Source organism: Triturus cristatus, chromosome 9 (assembly GCF_964204655.1).
Source record: "Triturus cristatus chromosome 9, aTriCri1.1, whole genome shotgun sequence".
NCBI lineage: Eukaryota > Metazoa > Chordata > Amphibia > Caudata > Salamandridae > Triturus > Triturus cristatus.
This window is the reverse complement of record NC_140592.1, coordinates 309,971,214-309,996,728: the sequence shown is the minus strand read 5'-3', so window position 1 is coordinate 309,996,728 and position 25,515 is coordinate 309,971,214. Positions and strand designations below refer to the sequence as shown.

The window sequence follows — 25,515 nt, the reverse complement described above, 5'->3', positions numbered from 1 at the left end:
AGGTCCGGAGCGTGGGGGGCCCCCTGAAGTTTAGTTACGCCACTGATAGGTGAATTACTACAGGATTATGGTCAATGACAGAAAGCTGGAATCTGGAGATGATAGTAGAGCAGGTTTTTGCATTCCAGCTACCACGATAGAAAGCAATCAAAGAAGATCCTAAAATCTACTACACAAAGAGCATTTGCCACAAAGTACTGTTGTACTGGTGTGTATGGATATCAGCACAACCACACAGTCTTTACAATATCTGTATTTATTGTATGATACAGTGGGAGCATTGAAACAGAAATGTTTTATATAGCAACCAGACATTCACATGTATCATATGTTCAAGATTGACGGATTCATGGGAAACAGTAACAGCACCAAATATGTAGGAAACACTTGCAGCTATGTTTCTGTGGGTTGTTCAGGATGCAAGAAGTAGGCGAGAGTAAACTGTGCATAACGCTGGCAGATGCACAGGAGTGTTAGGAGCAGGTAGTTTTTGGAGCATTGCTTAGGGATTGATAGTTGAGAACATCCGATTTAAGGGCAGTGTCGAATGATGAAAAGCAGAGGCAGCTTCGAGCTGAACTGGTTGTACCTCTTTTGCATGTTTGTTACTGATTCTTCACAGTGACGGAGGAGTTGGTGACGCGAGCCCCATAGTGCCCAGCCCAATACTGGGTGTCCTTCCCTTTGTGAAAAAACTTCACGTAGCGTACATTGGGACCATAGTTACGGAACACATGTGAGACCTGCAGAGGACAAAGTAAAATTAGACATGCCACTTAGTGGCTGCAAGAAATGCGATTTTTTGCAACTAAAATATTTTTGCACAGTCAATTGCTTTGTTTTTAGACAGTGTTATTCTTTAATGGGCCTCCTGATGAAGCAGCCAAATAAAACAAACGTAAACAGTTGCTCTTCCTTTTACAGTAAATAAATAAAATAAAAAGTTACTTACCGTGCAGTAGCTATCATCCTCGCTCCAGTCCTCTTCCTCTCTGTGACGTCATGGCCCCAGCCAACTCCCTTAACCAATTCTGGTGCTCCTCTCATGCTGTTAACCGGAATGAGAGAAGTGCCAGGATTGGAGGGATAGGCCTCTGTTGGCACTCCAGAGGGCACTGGAGGCCTGCACTTGCTCCCAATCCAGCTGCCTTAAGACAGCTCAGTTGAGAGGTTTAAAGTACGCATGTCTAGCTGGCCGTCGCAAGACGGCTGCCCAAAGGGACTTTAAACAGTGCAAAGGCAGCCCTCTGCCCACCACTCCTCCATGCTGCCACTCAGCAGGCCCCACCCTGTCCTGACACTCAGTTCGGGACGAGGTGACACAAACTTGAATGGTATTCGTTACCATTTTATTTTTTGTCTCTGGAGGCATTTCATTGGGGTGACGCTCCTCCGCTATAATGGAGGAGTGGCCCCTGATTTGACCAAAGAGATGTGATGTTTTCAAGGTTCGAAAACAGAAATTAAAGCTATCATTTGACTTTTCACAACCCTGCTCCTAAATACACAAAATGCACATTCACTGAGACCTCTGCATTAGGTAATAATCAGACGCATTGAGAGCTGGGAGTGGGGTGCTGCTCAGACTTACTCAGCGCTCTGACGTTGATGGAGCAAGGTTTTGTATAAAAGAAAAATGCTCGTATGCAATCCTCTCAGATAACCGGTAATACTATAACCAACATGTTTGTGAGTACTAACGTTGCACCACATTTTACATATTGTATCTAGGGGAAGCTTTTCTATGTATTTTACTAACCAGTAACCCGAGTGTCCCTAAAATGGCTGCCAAAAACGCGGGAACTCTTCTGCGCATGCGTCTACTCCATCTACGTAGTATGACGTTTCCTGTCGCTTGGTGGGAAATCTTTGCAGCTGCGCAATAGCTTTTAATATGGCTGCTCGAAACCCTTGCATTAACGCACATGCCATGCTGAAACTAACCTGTGCAAGTTTTACTAAGCCATTAATGCAAAAGATATATTAAGTAAATGGGGATTGAGTAGAAGTAAGTGGTATACAGTGAATTCATTTAATTTCATATTCTAACATGTTTTTCTTTGACTTTATTAATAGCTCGTATTTGGGCCTTGGAGGGTGACCGATGTCCCTATCCCTTTGTGACAACTACGCATGCGTACCACACCCTTGTCCTGAGACCAATGAGGTCATTGAATGGCTGCCAAAACATGTGCCCAGCAAGGACATGGGAAGCTCAACTCTTGAACCTACGAAAGGAAGAAGCTGAAACATTGTACTACAGAATTATCAATCCACATATAAAATGCTTGTGGGTATTAAAATTAAGGGGCGCGGAATTAGACAATAGAACTAAAGAAGGTTATTGCACTTAGTATGGTGTGATGTCCTCACCCCACTGCCTGGCCCAATCAAATTGAGGGGTGTACATAGAATTGAAACATTTGGGGGTGGATCATACATTCGAATTGGTATAACAGAGGTACGTTTTAGTTAGTTAGACACACTTGACCCACTTGATGCTGATGCTATGCTGAGATGCTGCCCGATTTTGCTGTAATCTGACAGAAGAATCCAACCGAGGAGGCGCATCTAGGAAGGGGTCGGGACGAGCCCGAGCCGGAGAGAGTAGCACCAGAGAGGGGTGCAACGCTGGCGCAGCAACTAGAAGAGATCACCTTCCCGGTCCTGAACCTGTCCTGAAACCTTGATACTCTGATGTCTAGGGCCTCACACCATTCTAGGTAAATATAGTTCTGTGGGGTTATGCTCCCTATTTGCTCTCTGTTCTTTCTCTCCTCAGGTACTGTCATTACAAGAATTTAATTAGTGTGAATTGTTTATAAGCTAACGGTACTATTTTTCCTGATGGAGAATTTGGTGTATCTACGTGTATTCTGATTTGACTCACAAAATTATTAATTCAGATAAATCTTTAAAACTCCTACAGTGTCTGTGGTTCTTAAAATAAAGGTTAAATGTGTTATTATTTCCTTCCTATTCTAATATACAACTAGATTTCTCGACAAAGTACATTTACATAAGGAGACAGGGAATGGTAATGATACTGGTGTAGCAGGTCTCTAAGGTAAATCAAAATTGATGACCAGCGGATATTTGCTAGCTCATTGAATGTATGAATGTGTTTGGGCCCAAAGGGAGAGTTGTGTGTATGTGTGTGTATAGAGCTGGTAAACTCCACTGCATCAACGTTCTTTATACCCAGATCTTTGCTTATGATAATACTAGACAGATGTAGAGCTCTTCTGCTAATGTGATCCAGGCTCACTCGAGCTCAAGATCGGTTAAAGGCCAGACGTCAAGCTCAGATAATCAGAGCTTTGCATCTGAGAACACCTAGCCTCACCCATATTTGCCCTGCCAATAACACCATCTTCATTTCTCTCTCTCACTTCATATAAAGCAGGATTGCTCTCCTGTCACTATACATTTCCAAACTCCTCCCTCCTTTTCCTCTCTTTCCTCAGTTCCGTTGCCCTCTTATGTGCACTTCACCTAGCCTCACCACTGTATGCCACCACTCTGTCATATTATATTAAAATTATTATTCACCATTTTTGTAATGAACAAATAGGACAATAACTACATCACAAACAGACACAATCAACTCAACTTGTATATTATAGCTTATGTGCAGTAAGAAGGTGGAAAACACAATCAAGGTGCACACATTTCCCCCTAGGCCCCTAGCACTTGACAGTTAATTTCTTCATTCCATTTTTACTCCAGCACATCTCTTTCATATACTTGTCTCCACACAGTGACACACTTCTCAGGTAGATCCTTCACTCTCTAGTAAACCACTTTAACTCTGTCATATTTAATCCTATTCTATCTGGTTGTCCTCCCTCTCCTTCCTTGGGTACTCTCCTCCAAGACTGACTAATCAAAAGCAGCAACCTCCATCAGCATCCATAGCTAAATGCCTGTCCACTTCAGCTCAACATGGATTTTGAGATAAAAGGTTATCCAGTCACATAACAGAACCAAAGCTCTTTATGAGGGCTGATTTCAAACTTCAACTTTATTTAGACAACTCATTCTGGTCAATGAAGGCAGCAGATGTGCATTCTCTAGATGTAAACTGAAGCCATGGCCTAAGACTTAACCATGCACTCCATACTTTATTAAAGAGGCCTGCTTTATGGCTCAAAAGGGTACGCATAAGGAAAGTAAGGATCACTGTGGCCTTACAAAAGTTTTAGAAGTATACATGTGGGCCAAACATTTGGTAAAATGCATACAACAGGTGATTTGAACATGCATGATTGGTCCGGTAATCTCAAAATGAGCCAAAAGGGCTGACAGAGAATCTTTAACAGTGCCCACTGTGAAACCTTGCTGGGCCAAAGACAAAACAAACAGTAACACATCCAACAGTTTAGTCCGGAACAAGTATTCGCCATGGGTGCCAAACAAAGCCACAACCTTGTCCCAGCATCCTGCATAAACAGATTTTGTAGAATGCCACACAGCCAACATGACAACATCTACTGCTTCAGGAGGGAGATTGAACACAGTCAGCTGCTACCACTCAATCTCTGAGCATGGAGGTGCAGATTGTGCATGCAGGGACACAGGACCGTTCCCTGCTGCTGAACTATAACTTCCAAAGGCAACAGCCTGATTGGAGGATAGATGTTTATACCCAGAAGTTCCAGGTACCATACTCTCCTGACCCAATTTGGAGCCACTAACATAACTTGGGCCTGGTCACTCCTGATCTTGTTCAGAACCTGTGGCAGGAGAGCGAGCTGGGGTAAGTCATACAGAAGTCCCTGGGTCCACTCTAGGTGGATTACGTCTCAGAAATAGAGCTTTCTTTGCAACTCCAATAAGCAAAAGTGTTGTGACTGCACACTTTTGGCGGTGGCAAATTAGTCCAGCCACTAAACATTCGCTGAGTTTATACAACCTGACGTTTAAAGATCCCACCTGGTGGTGTACCATCAGGGACAGGGTCTTACAATTCAACTATGTCCAGAGGTGCAGGAGTACTTGGCACAGTACCCAGGACTCCACTGTGCCCTGCTTGTTGTAATACGACATGGTGGTGGTCTTGTCCATTAGGACCTGAACCCGCTTCCGCTTAATGGATGGTAGGCAGGCTTTCAACGTTAATCAAATGTTCTGTCATTCTAGCAAGTTGATATGGATCTTCACCTCTGCCAGATGAACTCCCCAACCCAGCAGTGATATGTCTGTCACCACCATTTGCTATGGGTTGGGAAGGGAGACGGGTCTGCCATTGGTCCTCTTGCAGTCGAGCAGTCACCACTGTTGACAGTTTGCAGCCTCCTCAGAAACCTGGATGGAATCTGACAAATTTCTCAAGTACTGGGCCTATATGGAGACTTCAAATCCCACTGCAGAGACCGCATGTGCCATCTAGCTTAGTTGGTAAGCTGGATGCAGGAGGTCAGTACAACAGGAATCCTCAGAGCCATCCCCACTGAGTCCCAAGAGTGAGGCTGAAACATCGGTATCATAGCCCGAATTCCTGTGACTCATTGATCCGGAAGGATGGCCCAAAACTGCTCTGTATCCAGGATGGCAGAGAAGAAAGGGAACCTCTGCGAAGGAGTCGGGTATAATTTCGGCATGTAGACAGTGAACTCCATTGATGTAAGGAGGTTTGCCATCATCTAGAGGTGGTCTACAGCTGTGGTGAGCTCCCCTTCAACAGCAAGTCGTTAAGGTAGGGGAAAACTGGTACCTCTAACAGTACAATGTGACCATCGCCATTATCTGCATAGACACCCATGACACACTGTTGAGGCAAAAAGGGAGCATGGCAAACTGAAAATACTTGTGGCCCACTTTGAACCACAGATAATGCCTGTGGGCCTGCAAGACAGTGATATAAAAATTAGGTGTCCCACAGGACTAACGCCAACATCCAGTCTCATAGATGAAGGGCAGACAGACAGCCCAACATGACCATCTTGTATTTACGTTTCTGCAAGAAGAAATCGAGAGTCAAAGGTCTAAAATAGGACAAAGGCCTCTGCCCTTTTTCAGCACCAGGAACAACAAGCATTGGCATAGCCAATAGGTCTCACCTTTGGGACCTTATAAGTGTTTAGCCATGCAACAGTTGCATAACTAAACACTTATAAGGTCCCAAAAGCGAGACCTATTGGCCGCAAAAGTGAAAGTGATCGCGATCAAACATCAAAGCAGTCGTGCGGCCGCTAAAGTGAAAGTAATCGCGGTAAAAGTGGCGTGCGCGCCCACGCACATGCACTGTAGCTCTAGGCTGGCCTGGTAGCACTTTTTGGAGCCCTCTCAATAAGTCTCGCCAGACCAGCGCATGCGCTGGGTCAGGTGACACCTAAAAATGGGAGTTACAGCCGGTTTTTTTATCTCTGAGACCCTCTCTATGTATCTATTCTCGAGAAGAGCCAGATCTTCTTGCATCAAAATATACAAATGATCTTCTGTAAGCCGCTCTGATGTGGGTGGAATATATGGTGGGACAGGAAGGTGACAGGGCATAGGCCCATTGGAGCCACCTGTCAAATGTTATGGCTTGCCACCCATAGAGAAAATGTCTGACCCTGCCTCCCACAAGGAGGCTGTGTGCTGCTAAGGACACACTAAAGAAGCTTTGAGACTGCTGGAGTGGATGTAGACCAGAATGTTTGTTGTCCCCGTAAGGCTGGACGTTGTCTGCTGGATCCTCTATCCAGACCTCTAAAGGCTGGGGTGTCTGTTGTTGGGGAGCTGGACCTTGAAACTGCTGAAAGTGAACCCCCATGAGATCCCTTGACAGGGGTGAAATTGTCAGGGATACTGATTTCGGTGTGGAAGGACCAACATATGCTGCAGTGACTCTCCTCTTTGAAGCACTCAAGGGTACAGTCAGCCTTCTAGTAAAACATGCAAGACCTGATAAAAGCCATATCCATATGCAATGCTTGAACGTCATCTGAAAAGCCTGTGGATCTCATCCATGAGCGGAGTTGGAGAACCATACTGCATAAACAGTTGGTCATGTCCAGGTCTGACCATATGACGTACTTGGTCGCATCCTGGATATCTTGAATGGTCTGTGTCAAGTTGGCATGAAATTCTTCTGGGGCTAATGGAAAGACCTTAGCTACCAGGTCTCATAATGTGAGAGTACCTTCCCATCAAACAGCTTATACTGACTGACAGGGAGAGGATAGCCGAAGAAAACATCCTCTTCCCAAATACCTCAGTTGCTTTTACTATATAGAGTGGGGTAGTAAGAAAATAATTGGTGTTACACAGCTAGTGGAGGCTTGTACTATCAGGATCTCATTAGTACGGTGCTGCGTGAAGAAGGCAGAGTCACCAGAAACAGCAGGTCTGTTGTGATGTTCCACTTGCCTGGTTACAGGTAAACAAGAGCAGGGCTGACTGCCAGTCTGATAATCATGGCGAAAGAAGCACTCTTCCATGGAAGATCCGAGGACGAGGCCAGTCTTGTTTTAGGGGAAGTGTCTAGACCCCTGGCCTCTTGCAGGTCCATATAACATTTTTCATTGTTAGTGGAGATGAAATCTCCCCACAGTCTGTCACCATTATCTCTGAAAGACTCTGGTCACAGTCCGATCTGGATAGTTGTTGGTGCACTGGAGAGTGGCTCCTAGGCGAAGGAGTCAAATTGTATGGGGGCTTGGCGTGTGAAACCTGAACTTGAGCGCAGCTTTTGCTGAGGTCGAAGCAGACAGATTTGGTTCAGTGTCTGATAGGACTATGTACTCAGTGTACTCTAACGGCATTGGTGCCAGTGTTGATGGCAGGAGGAACCACCAAGGACAGTGATTGAGGGAGTGGAGTTGGCTCTCAAATTGGAACTAAACCCAGGGTAGGTTGGGGAGGCACAGACGGTGCCCAGGGCTTACCCATTGGCAGTAACCCAATTAGCAATCTCCATCGATCCATGAAGATTGATAGGGAGGCAGATGGGTCTGGTAGGGTGCTGAAGATGCAGAACATGACCTCCTTAAATGTCTCAACCTGTTGTGGCATCACCAATGGACCCAGAAATTTAGTGAGCATCGGGATCAGCTGTAGAACTGGGCCCTCAATGGGGGAGCGACATCGATCCCGTGGGACACTCCGACATCATTGCAACTTCTCAAACAGAGAGTAACCCAACTGGCAATCTCCGTGGATCCATGAAGACTGATAGGGGGCAGATGAGTCTGGTAGGGTGCTGAAGATGCAGAACATGGCCTCCTAAAATGTCTCAACCTGTTGTGGCATCAACAATGGACCCAGAAATTTGGTGAGCATCGGGATCAGCTGTAGAACTGGGCCCTCAATGGGGGAGCGACATCGAGCCCGTGGGACACTCCGACATCATTGCAACTTCTCAAACAGAGTGGCGAGGCTGGGACGAGACCCAGTTGGACTTCTTGTGTTTCTTTTTTTACCTCACCCTACCTGGAACACGATGAAGATCTGTCATGGGACTGGGTCAGAGAATGGAAACTGGTTTGTGCAACTGATGCCGAGTAGGAACTGCCTTTACACAGCTTTTTTCAGTGCGCTGTGACACATAGCTTGACTTTGCAGGCCCTGGTCGCATTAGGGCACATTCCACGCATTACTTGTAGTCATAGCCCAATCCCAAACATCTAAAGGCAGGCTTTGTGGGGCTCTCTCATAGACATTTGTTTGTCTTCACAAACCTGTAGTATTAGGATGGACATATTCCCTTGCACACTGGAAAATAATTTAGGAGAATAAGGCTCATCAACTGATAAGAAAAAGTAGGAGCTAGCTCTGGATTTGTGTAAAAAGGCTCAAAAAGAAGTGAACTGATGTCAGAACACATGGATGGCACTTATATGTAGCTCCAGCTGTCACTTCTGGGCCAAAGCGGAGTTGACGTGAAGCTGCACAACACCACCTACTGGTGATTGGGGCTATGTTGAAAAATCTTCCCAATGCAGTTTTGCGCCTGGGGATATTCTAATAGTGAGGATTCTGTGGTTAGAAATATCCATCATAAAGACAGATTGCAAGAAGAGTACTCTTCTTCACATAGGCAATACCAGTCTGTCTTGACATGGCATGGCAAGATCGAGAGAAACTAGAAGTGTTGGCTGATAAGTGGTAAGCCGTCTCGTGGTTAGCTAACAGGATTAACAAAAAGTTGAAGCAGCTTGACTCTAAGCCAAAGGGAGAGAGAAACACTCAATAAAATGGTTCCAATACAGAGGAAAAGAGCCAGGGCAAGTGAGGCCACAAGCAGAAAGGGAATTGGGTTCCAAGTCAGATGCAGAGCGACAAAGGATGAAAGAACGATTCCTTCATGCATAAAGTGATTATTTGTTATACATATCACAAGTCAGGGCATTACAAAAGAAACTGTTATGTAAAACACCCTGTAACAGCTCTATCTTTTATATTAAATGTACTGACTATTGGTGAAGGGACCCTGGTGTGCTCAGTGGCACTCCACCTACCGTCAATAGACACTGCGAAAAGGACCCAGATGCCCCAAACCACTAAACCACATCTATCTGAATACCATGTGTCAATGGGAGAAATATTCTTGTCCTGAGGAATGGGAGCGCTTACAGGGCTAGTTTTGAGAGGGAGAGAAGGCACTGACATTGTTAGTCCATTTGTCTCCCACCCCCAACATCAGGCAACAAGTATATCTTAGCTCAGATGGGTCATGCCGTCAAGTATCTAAAGGTGGTACCTCTGCTAGGGTATTAAATGGGGTACTTTTAGTAACCATGTCAAGGATTTGATTTCCTATGACTCATTTCCATCTGGGAATCAAACTTCAGGTCCTTTTAATGTGTGAGATGTGGGAGAAAGCTGGTGTAACCTACCACTTCTCCACGGCATAAAACACGCAGACCAACGGGTTGGTTAAGTTGATAAGATCATGCCAGAGAAACTCAGGTGAAAGTGGGATCTTCTCCTGCAATACCTCTTACCTACTGACAGACACATTCCACTTAAAGGAGTTGGGTTCCGTCCTTTAAAACATCTGGTTGGGCCCCCAGCGCTTAGCTCACTCATCTTAAACTGAGATTGTTAGGAAGAAACTTCTGAGCCACCCAGAAAGACGTGGCTGACTATGGGATTGGCTTCAGGATACTGCAGTGGACCATACAACTTAGTTCAGAAGTTCTTCTGAGATTCACTACTTGGTGGACAGAGGTGCCACAGAAGAACCAAAAAGGATGTTCTACATGAATTGGCTGAAGCCATACCTTCGGGGAGACTAACCCAAACATCCTGGAAATTACGGAAAAAGGACGAGAAGGGCAGTAAGTCACTCTTGACCTCTTGCACAATAATAAGGATCATTCTGTAGAAGGGCTACAGCTTGCCCCTAAATGATTTCTCAGCTGCAAGAAGACTGCTAAGACTTTGGATTCAGGACTGGTTGAATATTCCAATGATCTTAGGGCCAGTCTATTTTTGTTGGCCCAAAAACAAGAGTCCCCAGACATGCACTTTGTATTGAATAGTGGGTCCTCAACGGTATGAACAGGGGTGTAGTTTCAAAGGGGGGGGGGGGTTTGCAGTGTTACACCCCCCTAAAAACATATTCTGTAGTAAATAGTTGGGTACAAGTACTTTCAGTTATGTATAGTAAAGTGTCTGTTAGATTTCACTCTGGATTTTACATCCCTACACTGACAAACACACACACACACACACACACACTTTCTCTCTCTCTCGTCTCTTCCTTAAAACTTGGTTAGTTTAAAAACCACTGAGTTTTAAGTACCCCTACCAATCCACACTCCTCTCTCTTTCCACTGCCTCTTAAGCTTCCCTGGTGTCCTGCTTCTTATAATGTATTTTAACAAGACATGCCAGCGTGATTTTTGGGAAATCAGAAACTTACACCATCCCAATCTTACTGACCAAGCTACGCCCCTAGACGTAAACCAGAATGCTGCACATCTACTTCCTCGATGAACAATCTGGGTACTGCTCGCTTCTTGAGCACCTTTGATCAGACTAGTGGTTATTGGCAACTTACTTTGGTGCCTTGTGCCAAGACAACTGCATTCTCCATTCTCCACACCAGAGAGCTTGTACTAGTATAAGATCACGCCTTTTGGGCTTACACATTTTCCTGTGGTTTTTCAGCTCCTGTAGTTTTTCAGCATCTGGTAAACCATGTTCTATCAGGCCTGTGGAAGTTCTGTGGGGCCTAGAATGACAATACTGCAATTTTTTGCAATTTGAGGGAGGATCCCCTGAGCCACCTAGAACAGGAACTTGCCAGGATACAGGGAGCAAACCTGACCATCAAGGCAACTATGTGCCAGGTATAGCAGCAGTCCTCTGAAATCTATCTTGGATGTCAGGGGGGCAACAGTAAGATCCACCCGTTGGATTCTAAGATCCAGTCTAAGTTAAGAGTGGTTGGTATCTACTACCTAGACCCAGGTGAGAGCCTTTCTATGACTCGTTGATATTTCAAGGAATTATGTGGCCAACTATGAATCCATAGCTGTGCCCTTAATAACCCAGATATCTAAAACAGCATATGAAAGTGTCTGCATTGACAAGAAAGGCCTTCTAGAACCTGAAGACATCGCTATGCAATGCTCCTGTGTTAAAGGCACAAGCCAACAATCAGTCCCTTCATTGAACAGAATGGTGCTTCAGACAAGTGAGTTGGAGCAGTACTGTCTCAACTCAATGAAATGGGTAGAGAGTGCCCAGTGGCACTGATCTGTCACAGACTGCTTCCTTGGGAACAGAACTGGGCTGCCATTGAAAAGAAATGCTTTGCTATAGTTTGACCCTGAGGAGGTTCCACCTAACTTGTTTGGCACCAAGGTTGTGGTCCACACAGTTAACAAACCACTTAAATGGTTAATAGTATTAAAGGATGAGAATCACAAGTTGCTGAGAAGGTCCATCTCAAGGCCTAGATTTCACTGTAGAACACAAAGCTGGATTGCAGCATTGGAGTGAATAACTTTCTTGTTGGTTTTGGCAATCTGAAGGCCTGATTACTCCAATGGTTGAGTAAGGTTTTGGCTAGTCCGATCTTCTAGGAATGTCTATTGACACAGGAAAGTGCCCTGCATGATTCACAGGCATACACTCTTGCTGTGATTGAGACTACATGAAAAAACACTTCAGGCCCTGTTAGCATAGTAACTCAAGTCTGCGCCCACAGAGGCCTAGGCCTGTCGATGGTTAAGCTAAGGCCTAGAACCTGTTCTGTGACATGGAGGGGAAAATCAAGCATGCCCTCTGCTGCAAAGTGGGGCTAGCATCCATCTCTGGCGTTGTTGACATACTGTGATGTTTACTGAGTTTGGAGATTCATACATCTAATCAGACCTTTTTAATATTCCAGGGGGAGTGGCCCGACTTGTGTAAAGTTCTATGGAGATGTAACACCCAGATCTTTGTGCTAACTTTGTGTGCATGCTGAATGTGTGTATGCAAAGTGATGTATTGTACATGGTTGGTACCAAGAATCAGTGTGTTGCAACAGTATGATTGTTGGGATCAGTATGTTTTACCACTGGTTTATGATGGTACAAGATGGAAGGTGGATACAGCTTCCTCAGGCAGTGGAAGGATAATGCCTGCATTTTTTGTGGCTGAAGGATGGAGACCCAGAAACTTAAATGAGGTAGGATGGAGACCGGGCTACGTTTAGAAATTCTATGCGGCCCTTTTAGCAACGGATTGCTACAGTACTTCTGGAGCACTGCCATTTGGTGGATGGCAGGTCAAAGAGGGGCATCAGATTCTGTTGTTAAAGATGAGGACGTTTCTAGGGAGGGCCTACCCCTTTGAGTGTCCAGTGGCGTAACGAAACTTGAGGGGGTCCCCCAGCAAAGTACATGGAGGGGGCCCCCTTCGGACTCACTCAGGAGCGCTCAAGCCTGGGTGCTGTTCTGAAGGGGCCACATGGAGCTCGGGCCCACCCACTCTGCGGGGGCTGCGGGTGCCTTTGTTACACCACTGCAGCAGGGCTAGGGCTGATTGACGCTGACCTGTGCATGTATGTATGAGTAAGTGTGTTTCTGACTCACCGTGTGTGTATGAGGGCCAATGGATTATTTGGTAAGGGAAGAGGACCTCTACATACCTCTACATAGGTTTCAGATTGCTTATGTGTGACATTTTCATAATTCCAGTGCAATTATGAGTGACATTCAACGATGATGAGTGACACTTTCTCGCAAGCAAAATTAAGGAATGAAGACGAGGTAAACATATAAATATCAGAACTTACACCTATTAGAACAACGAGAAACTCCAAGTCCTTGGAGCAGCAATAATAAAAAGGTCTGTAGAAATTAATCATGTGCCAAAGAGGAGTGCTGTGTCTTTGTTTTGAGGTATATTCTTTGTCCTTTGTCAAAATAATTACTACAAGAAGTGTTATGGAAATAAGAAACTTGCATGAAATTGTTTTTCCCCCATGATGTCTATTAACACACAATTTGAAATGAAGCCCTAGGTATGTCACAGCCACAAACAGAAAAGGCCCCTTCACTTCTTTGGCTCACTTCTGCAAGGAAGAGATACCGAAGGTGCTTGAAATACAAAATAACAAGGCATTAAATGTATGTGCAGAATGATTCACATCTGTAAACGTTGAGGTCTGTTTCTGCAGGCTGTCACTAACTGCTGCTATGTGATTTTATTGTTGACATAGTTTCACTAATCGTCAGTTGTGGTTTAATAAATCCTTCATCAGCACCAGGCCCAGAATTACACAGTGGAAAGAACATTGTGTAGCATAGGAGTCAAGTGCCCTGTGCCCAGTAAGGATAGGGATTGCTAGGTATTGCAATACGTCATGAGCGTAGCATCTGTTATAATGCGATTCAAGTTCGTCACATTTTACAAAAAATGGCTGCTTACAAATATTTAATGTAAACAACTGCTTTCTTGACCTCGCTATGCAGTGTCGCTTAAAGTGCACACATAAGGCAGTGAAATGTCACTCATAAATTACTGAAGACCTGTAAATGTCACACATATGCGAAGTGAAAACCTGGCAGATATGGTCCCCTCCCCCATACTGTATGCTGTAGCAAAATGTGAATTACACCAACGGCCCAATAGATGAAAGCTGGCCAAGAGCCCCTTTAAATAAGCATATTGTACAGATGTATTTTCTTTTAAAACAAAAGGTCTGGCCAAAGACTGATCTAAAACATGGTATGAAATACAGACTGTGAAAACCCGTTGTGGAATGTACTTCCGGTTGTGTACCGACTGTGTCTTTAAAAAAAAAAATCACACAGAACAAAGCTGAATGCCGCTGCCCGCGTCCCACGCAGAGGGACATCAGCAGGGCAGCTCTCTAGCGGCCACCCGTCGGAGCCTCCTCCCCCCCCCCCCTGTTCCACCTCTCCCGAGAGGCCGCGCCTTGGGGAGGGGAGGCCTCAATAGGCATATGCTCGGGGAGGCGGGCCACTGGTGCTGGGCGGGGCGGGGCTAGGCCCTACTTAACCCCGCCGCCCCCGCAGATCGCCCTCTGCTTCCTGGGGTACACTCCTGTGCCCCGCGAGTTCGCCCACCTCGCCTTTTTTATCGGTCGCAGTCTCCGGTCGTCGTCCTCGCCTCGTCGCTGCGATCCCGGCCCTTCCACCATCTTGAACAACGGTTCCCGTCCCTGGGCAGTGCCAGGTCGACGGGGCCCTGTGGTTCGGATGGCCACGGGCGGGGGGGGGCGCAAGTTGGGCCGTCGTGGCTCGGTAGGACGCTTCGTCAGCGTCAAAGCCACGGTTTCAAAGCTCGTTTTCGGTAGGCGCCGTGATTTGTATCACTACCGGGCCTCCGCTGACACTGACTAATGTATTCACCCGGTGAGCGTAGCCCCCCCAGGCCCTAGAAAGCCATAAAGCCCACGCCCCGCTGAGACTGCGAGGGGCGCGAAAACTCAGAAGCATGTGAGTCAAAGGCTCTCACAGTGGCTTTGCTGTGCCCCATTTGTAGCGGCCGACTCCCGAGCGCGGGGATCGGGGTTCGATCTCCAGCACAGGCGGGCTGCACAGCCCAGCACCGTGCGAATTTGGGCAATTGCTCGCTTGATGTCCCCGACGGCCCCCAGCGCGTAGAAACCCCTAGGCGTGATAAGTTCGCGCTTAACGAATACTGTGTCTGCTGTATGGCAACTGGTGCTAGGTAGAGCGTGACAGGCATTCCCTTACTTTTCACTAAGGTCCGGCGGACAATCCGCAAGCAGGGGGGCGGCAGGCAGGGGGGGGCACTCAGCGGACCGCGTGGTCCTGGGCAACGGGTGCCGCCGAGCGTGCGGTGCGGGCCGCTTGGTCCGGTATACAGCCGATGTGCGGGGATGCGTGTGTGCGCCTCAGCGCTCGCAGGCCACTGTTGCCGGCACCGCCCCACAGTCTTATGGTAGGGGCGCCTTAGTGCCGGGACGTATAGATAAATACGGTGCTCATACGGTGCTCATAAATACGGTTCCACACCCTCGGGCGAACTCGCACCGATTGAGAGTTGAAGGGATGGTGGGCCTAGGCTAGACTGCCGGCTTTAGTGCTGGAACCCAGGGTTCAATCAGCTCGGGTCGCGTCCACATCCTGCGAATCCGGCCCATTTAAGCTCTCCATGGCCGAATGCGTATGTTAAATACGGTGCGCGTGTATAGCGCTCCAATACCGTCGGGTCGAAGCTTGCGCTATATAAATTTGCAGCAAATTTTGCAGCCTTTCAAATGGGTGCACCTATCGTCCAATGGAGAGTCCATTGTTTTGGGAGTGCAGTTAGCATGGGATTTGAACGAGCAGGTCAGGTAGAAAGCCGGAGGGATGAGCCTCGGATGGACTGCCGATTTTGGTGCTGGTAACCAGGGTTTAACCACCTCGGGCCGCGTCCACATCCTGTGATTCCGGCTAAATCATTTAAGCTCCCCATGCCTGAATGCGTAATGTAAATACGGTGCTCGTGAAAAGCGCTCCAATACATTCGGGTCGAGTTCGCACCGACGCTAAAGGGCAGTGATGCGGTCCGCCGGCCGAATTTATCGGTGTAGTGAGGGACATAGCCCCGATTGGTAAAGCTCCCGATGGCGTGCTAAAAGGGATCGATGCCCGCACCCCACGTTTTGCAAGCAGGTAATCCCTTGGGTGAGGTTGGCTTCGAAGCCGCCCACCCACCCTGTGGCTAGCCATTTAGTATCCCCGCGTCGCGTGATCCTGGAAAATTAATCGCCTCCGCCCCGAGTTGGGTCAAAGTGGGGGTTGCTGATGCGGGCCCCTGTGGCACGGATTGTCATGGGCGGAGGGGGGGCAAGGTCAATAGCTGGCGGCGAACAGAGAGGGCTGCCATTCTCTGTGTACTGCGGTCCAATACCTTCGGGAGAGTCGCGCCGTGACCAGGGGCTAATCTATTAAATCCCGAGTTCGCTATGTACTGCACCCTGGGCAAATCACTTAATCTGCCCCGTGCCGGGATATGTGTGTAAATCTATCAAATCCCGAGTTCGCTATGTACTGCACTCTGGGCAAATCACTTAATCTGCCCCGTGCCTGGATATCTGTGTAAATACGGAGCTCATGTACCGCGCTCCAATGCCTTCGGGTCGAGTCGCGCGGTGAATATGGGCGGTGCGACCGGGGCCATCGCACCGAGTGCGGGCTTCTAGGGGGCGCCGGGTTTGGAAGTCTATTATACTTTGAAGCGCCGGATGCTGCGTTTCTTTCCTCGGCAAGTACCAGGCCTTAATAAATGTCAAGATAACTTGTGTGATTCATTATTTTCCTGGAGAGAGATCAGGATTTTGGATAGTTGAGGTTTTGGCTCCGGTGCAGCTAGTGCAGAGGGTTAATGGGCCTGCTGCAAAGAACGTGTACCAAGTAGATTGCAGAGTGCGTATGATGTAAATAGGTCAGCAGGTTACTGTGTTCAGAAGAGGCATCCTTTTGTGACTTGCAATGTATATCTTAAAGCCCTAATAGTCAACAGTGAGCTACAAACGTTCATCCTAGAGCTGCATACACGCTGCTAAGCATACATTATTAGAACATTGATTAATGTTGCACAACGGGTTAATTTTGCTAGAAATCGACTGAGCTTGCGCTTCTCCACACCTAGCAACCTCAAAATACACTGCCTGCCAGTAGGGATGACATGTGTCTCCTACACGTTGAGTCCTTTGGCTCAGGTAACATTCCTATACACTGATTCACATGCATATGATTGATTGGCTCGGCGGATTATGTGTAAGATGCAAAGTGCTCGGACACGCTACACTGGTAGGAGTGGCACTATATAACTAATTCAATGCATCTGAGAGTGTGGTTATGAAGACTTGGTCACTGTTAGAGGGGGATAGTGAGAGAATCTGTGGTGGAGGCGGCTTTGGGGGGGGGCCAACAAACATTGTTGCACAGGGCGCCAACATCACCAGGCCGGCATCGCCGTTTACCGCGAGAGTGCGTGAGTTCTACAACACTTGAGTCATTCCACACACAGCAAGCACAATGCGCAGCGGAGCGTGTTTGATGCGGTTATGTTGTAACTATGTTGGGCGCACGATTGTTAGGGGCAATTATATTCCTCTCCTCGCCAATGAGTGTAAGTGCAAATGCGGCGATATGTAAAGCGCTCCTATGCCTTCGGGCCCATGGCGCACTGATTTCCTGTGCACTGTTTGCATGGCCGCAGATTTGGGGGCCTGCTCCTGCTCGGGAAGCTCGCTCGCGTGCTCGATGGGGTGGGCCGCCGCCAGTGTTTTTCCACCTTCACATGAGCAGCTTGTATGAGATAGAGGTGGAAGTGAAGTGGTGCTTTACTGTTTTCGAAAACATGCCACGATTGTCTAATGATGCATCCCTTCTATGAAACTTTAGTTGATTGTGTCGTCCACCAGGAGTGAGTTGCTTTCCGTAAACAAATGTTACCTTTTCGATTCGGTGGGGTCTATAGGAGCCTCTGCTCAGGTCTTGCTACGGTAGTTCAGTTTGTTGTGAAGGGGCTATAGATGTTACAATGTCCTCAGGTTCCGTGCCACACTCTGGAGTTTCACTCTCGCTTCATCACAGGTTGTTACATGTTAGTGGATGTTACTCGCGTAGGCTCATTTATTTACTCAGAATATTTCTCGATCCCAGTGTGTCACCCTGGGCAGGCTCGCGTCCTGAGCCACGAGGCTTAAATTCATTGACTGCCAGCCGCCTCCTGTGGATACCACGAGAATTGAATTTCTGTTTTACATTTTCGGGATAGCTCCTGGAATTCAGGGTTTGTGGCATTCGGTTTCCCTTGGTTCCCTCGGGGCAGGCGGTGGGCGCCTGTGCTGCCACCGGCTCAGCTGCATGCACTGTTGACCGTACATTTCTTTGCGTTGGTTTTGGGTGTGTGGCGATCGCGTGGCCTTTGAGCGCTGTGGGAATTGGGTCATTCCCCCCCTTGCGGGGTGGATGCTCCGGGTGGCGGCGCCGTGCGGGGGTGGCATGCGGACCAGCTGCTGCGGGTTACCTCTCCGATTGTTGTCCAAACACCATGCTCATAGTGGCCCCTATACTGTAATTCTTATTGCAGCCCACCTACTGTTGGAACTACAATCCATGCAAGCAACCTATGGGGCAGTTCCCAAGCTCGAGTTGAGTTAGTGGTCTCTCTTAACTTGAAGGATGTTTCATTCCTGGAAGCCCAGAACCAGATGCCACCATCGCTATTCACACTATCGTCCCCAAGCTTTCCTTCGATTCCTGGCTTCATGTTGAATATGCTTGGCTTTGATATTTCAAACTTACTCTTTGCCAGCCACTCGCGATTTGAATAAGGAAGTAGGCCTAGGCTGATGGGGATTAAGATAGTCACATGAGATCAAATATTGGTTAAAGGTTTGGATTCAGAATACTGATTTGTTATTGTGAGTTCGACGCTTAAGACAAGAGATGCTGCTGCCTTCATCTTTAGCCTTGCCATTCCGAAACAGCTGGGGTAATGTTTTCTTCAACTCACAGTCATAGTGGCAGCCTAGTCTATACAGGAAAGTCAGCAGCCTGAGCTGTGATGAGACAAGCGTAAGGCCTGGGGTTTGTGTGTCAAACATAACATCTTTAAAGTTATTCTCCCTGTTCCACAGGGAGGCAAGGTAAAGCCCAGAGTGACATGGTCTGCCGAGACTTAGCCCGGCTTGCCTCTCCTGCGACCTTTTGAAGTTCGTTTATGTATTTTATGACGGTGACAGATGCTATCACAGTTGTTTGAGAGGCACCAGGGCCAGATGACATTAAAGTGCAGTGTGTCCTGGAAACTAAGGATCGGGTCTATTTTAGTAAGCACAAGGAGCTGTAAATATTTGGTGTCGCTCATAGATGCCCGGTGTTGGGTGAATGATATCTGAGAGCTGTACTCCTTCGAAAAGGACATTGCCAAAAAGCCAAGCCAATGGTATACCAAGTGGTTATGGTGGAAAATCTCGAAAGTAATTTTGTTTTGGAAAAAAAAAAAGGCACTTGCACATAGGTTCATAATTGTTGTGGTTAGCATTAGGTTTTGAATTGGGGAACGGGGGGCTGAGCCAATTTAATTATTGAAACTGATTTGATTTCTATAAATATTAGTTCTAATTACGTGTCGTCTTCAGGTAATAAACTTTAATTTTAAGTAAATTAAACAGTAGGAATGAACCGACATATTCAATAATATTTATCTTAGTTTGAGTTTATATGAACTATTGAACAACAAGGCTAGAATAAGACCCCGTCATCTAATTTACTGTAACTAAATTTGCAAAAATATTCAATAAAGCCTGTATTACCTGGTTAGTTAAGATAGATCCCCTGAATGCTAGGTCATTATTGGCAGTAGAAAGGCTAACACAAGGAGATGTTGATGAGACATTGGTCGATTTGAAGTAAACAATAGGATAATAAGACAATGTGAAAGGAAGCAAAAGTAGGGAGTTAATGGCCGAAAAGGTAAATACGGCAGAGTTAGCAGTTTTATCGATTTTTTTCATTGATTTGTATTAGCATGCCGTAAGAAGGGGAGACTGTCTCAACGAATCATTTGCCAATAATGCTGTCACTAGCTAAGGTTGTGGCATTAACCATTCAGAGACAGTGACATGAAGCAGCCAGGGACAGTGAGCATATGTTTGCCGTGTGCTGGGTGAGAGTACAAAGACAGAGGCTGTTGCCCCCATACTGTCTGATGTTCACAGTTAAGTGCCCATCCCATCATTAGATACCAGTGATGTCAGCTTGTGTTTATAAACGTAGGGAAGGCAGTTAACTCACACGTTACCTTCATCTTGCTTTATTGTGCTGTAGCTGTTGGAAACACACTTCTAAGCCAGAAAGGACCCTAATTTGGCCATTTGAAAAATCAAAATAGGATTTCATGTCCATAAGCACCTATCTCACCATGCCTTGTTACCCATGCCATATTTTCCAGCCTGAGAAACAGATTTAGGTGTTGCTTTCCTTCGCTCAGTCTTTCCTTGGAGCCTAGGGAGTTTGAAACGTTCACAAATTTTGGTCCTCGAGCTGAAAGATATGTATTCTTCTGAAGCATATTCTCATCTTTTAGTCAGTCAGCATATTGGCTTTATCCGGAGTCATGATAAAAGGCGTCCATATAGCAGTCAGCGTTAAATATTTTACCCTGCCTAGAAATCATGCAATCCTTGAAGCAGCAGCAATCCGGGAACCACAACACTATCAACACATCACCTTTGTAGACAAAGTGGAAATTAAAAACCTGCTTCGTGCTAGGATATGAAGGGTATGATGGATTGAAGAATTTAAAAAAAAAAAAAAAAAAAGCTATGTTTCAGTTCTGGCTCCATATGTAGGTTTTAGATCTTCACATAATTACGTTTAGAAGATCTGCAGTCGCATCGCAAAGAAAGTTAGGAACACCATTCACGTCTAAGCTGTACAGCAGTGGGGCCAAAAGACATCCTTGCGTCAATTCGCTCCTTGTAGAAATCTCTTTTGTTAGTCTGCCTGGGCTTCTGAGTAAAGTTGCAAATTATTGCTGTGATTTACGGGTTAGAGAACAGGACCCATAATTTAGCCCACTAAAGCTAACTCGCAGGGGCAGGGCACCTATAACAGCGAAGGGAGGAAGGGGGGGCTCTGGCAGCGACGGGAGCCTCCCCAGAGCTGTGGCGGAGTTACAGGGCGATCTGGAGGCAGAAGGGTACAGTAAGGGTACCTCTGCGACAGTCGGTACAGTAAGGGTACCCCTGTCCGGCACAGTAAGGTTGCCCGAGCCAAGGTCCGGGAGCCGAAGGAGGTTCTGGGAAGACCGCGACGGCGCCCCGTTAGTCCTTCGGGCGGTTGGGGGGCCTAACCAACCGGGGGGGGTGCCATAACACGCTCCGCCCCTGTTAAAAGGGGCGGGAGTATTAGACGATCCAAAGGAGGATCTGAAAAATGTGCCGCACTGCCGGGCATCGACCCACCGTGCGTGCTGGCTCGCAAGGCGGGCGGAGCAGCGAGGGGCTGCTTGCCCTGGATCGCCCGTAAGATAACCCACTCTACCGTCATACTTATGTTGTATGAAATAAACCTGCAGCAGTTCTTCACCCATAACTAATGTGTCAGTGTAATCATTGGGTGATGTCTGTGCATACGTGTTGAGTGGAGCGGATGACGGTGTGGTCACTATGCCGCTGCCCGCGTCCCACGCAGAGGGACATCAGCAGGGCAGCTCTCTAGTGGCCACCCGTCGGAGCCTCCTCCCCCCCCCTGTTCCACCTTTCCCGAGAGGCCGCGCCTTGGGGAGGGGAGGCCTCAATAGGCATATGCTGGGGGAGGCGGGCCACTGGTGCTGGGCGGGGCGGGGCTAGGCCCTACTTAAGCCCGCCGCCCCCGCAGATCGCCCTCTGCTTCCTGGGGTACACTCCTGTGCCGCGCGAGTTCCCACCCTTTCCGCTTACCCTGCGCGGCGTAAGCAGCGCGCAACTGGAATGTTATAATGTTTTTTCTTGTGTTGCAGGCGGAGTTACAGGGCGATCTGGAGGCAGAAGGGTACAGTAAGGGTACCTCTGCGACAATCGGTACAGTAAGGGTACCCCTGTCCGGCACAGTAAGGGTGCCCGAGCCAAGGTCCGGGAGCCGAAGGAGGTTCTGGGAAGACCGCAACGGCGCCCCGTTAGTCCTTCGGGCGGTTGGGGGGCCTAACCAACCGGGGGTGTGCCATAACACGCTCCGCCCCCGTTAAAAGGGGCGGGAGTATTAGACGATCCAAAGGAGGATCTGAAAAATGTGCCGCACTGCCGGGCATCGACCCACCGTGCGTGCTGGCTCGCAAGGCGGGCGGAGCAGCGAGGGGCTGCTTGCCCTGGATCGCCCGTAAGACAACCCACTCTACCGTCATACTTATGTTGTATGAAATAAACCTGCAGCAGTTCTTCACCCATAACTAATGTGTCAGTGTAATCATTGGGTGATGTCTGTGCATACGTGTTGAGTGGAGCGGATGACAGTGTGGTCACTATGAGAATCAATGTAAACGATCACTGAGGGTTGCCCACCACGTAAAGCATATCGGCCACTGTCGGAGTGACTTGCGAAGGTATTTGTTGCGTTCGTCAATAATTTAATGAAGGCAGGGCTGTTATTTAGTGGCACCACTGGAAAACAAGGCCCGAAAAGTTCCAGCAGCATAACACACACCAATAGCTGTCTGCTCTCCACTGCATTCTGACAATCACAACTTTCTCAATCTCTCTGTCAGCGTTAAAACGACTTCCCGTCCACTATACGATAGAGGTCTGGCAGTTACACAAGCCGCCGGCACCCCCTGTTGGCATGATTTTACGGATTGAAAGCAATTGGAAAACAAAGCTGGTGCAAGAAACCAGTAAATCTGTTTTGCGCAAAGATGTCAGCCCCCACCCACTGAGACTCCTCGCCACCACCACCCTCGCATCACTCCTGCCTCGGACAGACTTACCTGAGGCCTGGCCTGCAGCTTCAGAGCAGGCAGGCGCGAGCGGGCAGCATAAGAGGGCAAGGCTAGCCAGGCAGGGGCTAGTAATAATTAAATAATGCCCGGCACCAGCACGGTCCTTCCAAGTTCTCACTAGTCTCCGGCTGGCCTGAGTCCTAGGATGCCTCTCACCTCACTGGTCATGCGCACTTTAAATTGCTATGCGCATGAAAATGGCATTGGTCACCAGCCCCTCTACTCCCCACCCTGAAGAGTGACACAGAGACAACTGCGCGCCGCGCACCCAACTTTAATTAATGAAGAGCCCAGAGGGCCTGTCGGTCGAGGCGGCGAGGCCCGTGCCTGTGCACCAATAATTAATTAAGAGTCCGGACGTGCTCACCTTAATTAATGAAGAAGATGCCGTGGCATGTCGTGCGTGCACCATTTCAGGCCGTGAGCACCATTTAGGCTTGCTGGCTGCCGCTGAGATTGAGGGGGCCCCTGGAGCGCAGGGCCCCCCTCAGCACGGGGGGGGGGCTGAGTTACGCCCCTGGTGGGTGTTTGCCATTGCTCGGAACTGGCACGTTTTTTAAATAAGTGGTATGCATTAATGATAGTGAGTCCACCGCATGGTGGTGCTCTGTGTCTATATATTAGTAGAGTTAGTTGATGGCCCATTTCACTATTTAAAATAAATTACAAATTATGAACCAAGGACATCCACGCTATCTCTACAGTCAGGTGACATGTGGGTGGTGCCAGCTGCAGTGGACTCATGTGAATTTGCTTGGGCCCTGGCACCTCATTTTTTACAAATTAGCACTGGTTGAGTGACTTCACACTTCATTGTGCAATGCTTTGTCTACACATTCCTGGAGCCAGCACTGTCACAGACATCTTCAGCTAAAAATGACTCACTTCAAACTGGTTCCAGGGCCTTAGACAGACAGTCGGTCCACATCCCCTGTTAGAAACAGAGTAGAAAGGTGGGATCCAAACTACTGCGCATGGTTCCAGCTCCAAGTTTGTTTTGACTAAGGACGGAATTGCTCTGCAGAGTACTTGAAGAACCGCCAAGAGCTTTTGTCTGCAAGACAGCCAGTCTCCCAGAGGTAAGGAGACGTCACCTGAAGTCTGCAGAACTTGTTGGTGAAGATGCGGGTGGTCTATAGCCTAGAAGTCTGTCTGTCTGCTCAAAGAGGGATGGAGAGTGCCTGGGCCTGCAGGATGGGAGACTGTTCATGCGAAGAAGCCCAAAAATGTTCCTTGTGCATGAAACACCCTTAAGATGCTGACTTGTATTCGAGTGTATCCGATGCTGGCCCCAGCTGAGTAAGGTCACCCCACCTCCCTACGCTGGCAACCTTCGTGAAGCAACATCAACTTTAAATTTTTGTTTAAACTTTATTTCGGCCAATGTAGCCTTAAAATCCAAGTACAAGAGAATAAGACAAAACACATATATATACACATGACCATAATTATCAATTCTAAAATTAATACATGCAATTGGGCAGGATATAATTTTAGTTATCTCCATGATTGAGCAATACCGCTTATAAAAATATAAATAACAATTTTAAATTAATTAAAAGCCAGAAACTAAAAACAGTTAGGATTAAGGAGGACAGTGCATCATGTTGCTATACAAAAGAAAGAAAGGGCTCCCATCTGTACATTACAGTTCATAACCAGACCGTTTCCTGATGAGGTACACATTAAATAAGAATCTACTTGTGCCGAACACCACTAGTTGTGAGGTATTAGACTTGATTATGCGTTCTGCTTCTTTGTAGGATCTGGCCCCCATGTGTTTGCATAGGGGTTTGATCCACTGAACCCTCGGTTTCTTATATGCCGGGCAAAAGAAGAGTAGATGAACATCGTCTTCCTTTGCCCCTAGAGAGCAGAGAGTGCACAAATCAGTACCATTTTCCCCCCCCACCTACACGTGTATGCACTAATCTGTAAGACCCCGTACCTGAATTGCAAATATAGTGTTTTTGCTAGTGGTGGACCAATCTCATCCATGAATTGTTCAAAGTTGGGTATGTCTTTTAAATTCAGGAATTTCTGGGTCAATATGCCAATCGTAGAACGATGCACTAGCTCACCGTTGACATAGGACCAGAAGGTATCCTTTACAAGTTTTTTAGAAGACAATGTCATGTTCTGAGGAACCTCCCATAAATGAGAAAGCCCTAGTCTCTCATACCACTTAAATATGTACTTTAACCATGGGGTTTTTATGTGCCCGTCAATCTGGATTATTTCAGTCAATCCACTCTTATAATCGCTCAACTCCGGGGTTGTCCATAACCTAACCCAGTACAACAGTGGTCTTAGTGTGACTTGGTAATCTGTTCTTTTAAGGTTAATATCAAGAAATACTGGGACTAGAGGAGTTCTAGTCGGTATTTTGAGCAGCCTACGTACAAAGTGGTTTTCCACCTTTCCAAAGTTGCTTTTACAGCAATAACCCCAAACCTCAGCACCATAAAGGGCTGCTGATTGAGCCTTTGCTTTAAATACCTCAAGTGCCGGCGAGATTGCTTTAGAATAGCTTGCACCGTGCACTTTTAAAATAGGCATTGAGTTTTGTTTAAGGGATAAAATGCTTTTTTCCAGCTGCCCTTTCCAAGTAAGATTGTT

The 25,515-nt window shown here is 47.2% G+C and overlaps 1 protein-coding gene across 3 annotated transcripts in view; it reads right to left on the bottom strand.

Moving 5' to 3' along the window:
• Positions 1-237: 237 nt before the first annotated feature.
• Positions 238-25,515, bottom strand: part of LOC146797807 (F-box only protein 2-like) — a 141,849-nt gene continuing 116,571 nt past the window's right edge. For 2 of the 3 annotated variants that reach the window (XM_085627657.1, XM_085627659.1), the window contains exon 6: positions 238-743. In XM_085627657.1, coding sequence (XP_085483783.1) covers positions 606-743 — 138 coding nt within the window. In that variant the 3' untranslated portion in view covers positions 238-605. The remainder of the gene's footprint in view (positions 744-25,515) is intronic. The other variant, XM_085627660.1, reaches the window with a different exon arrangement.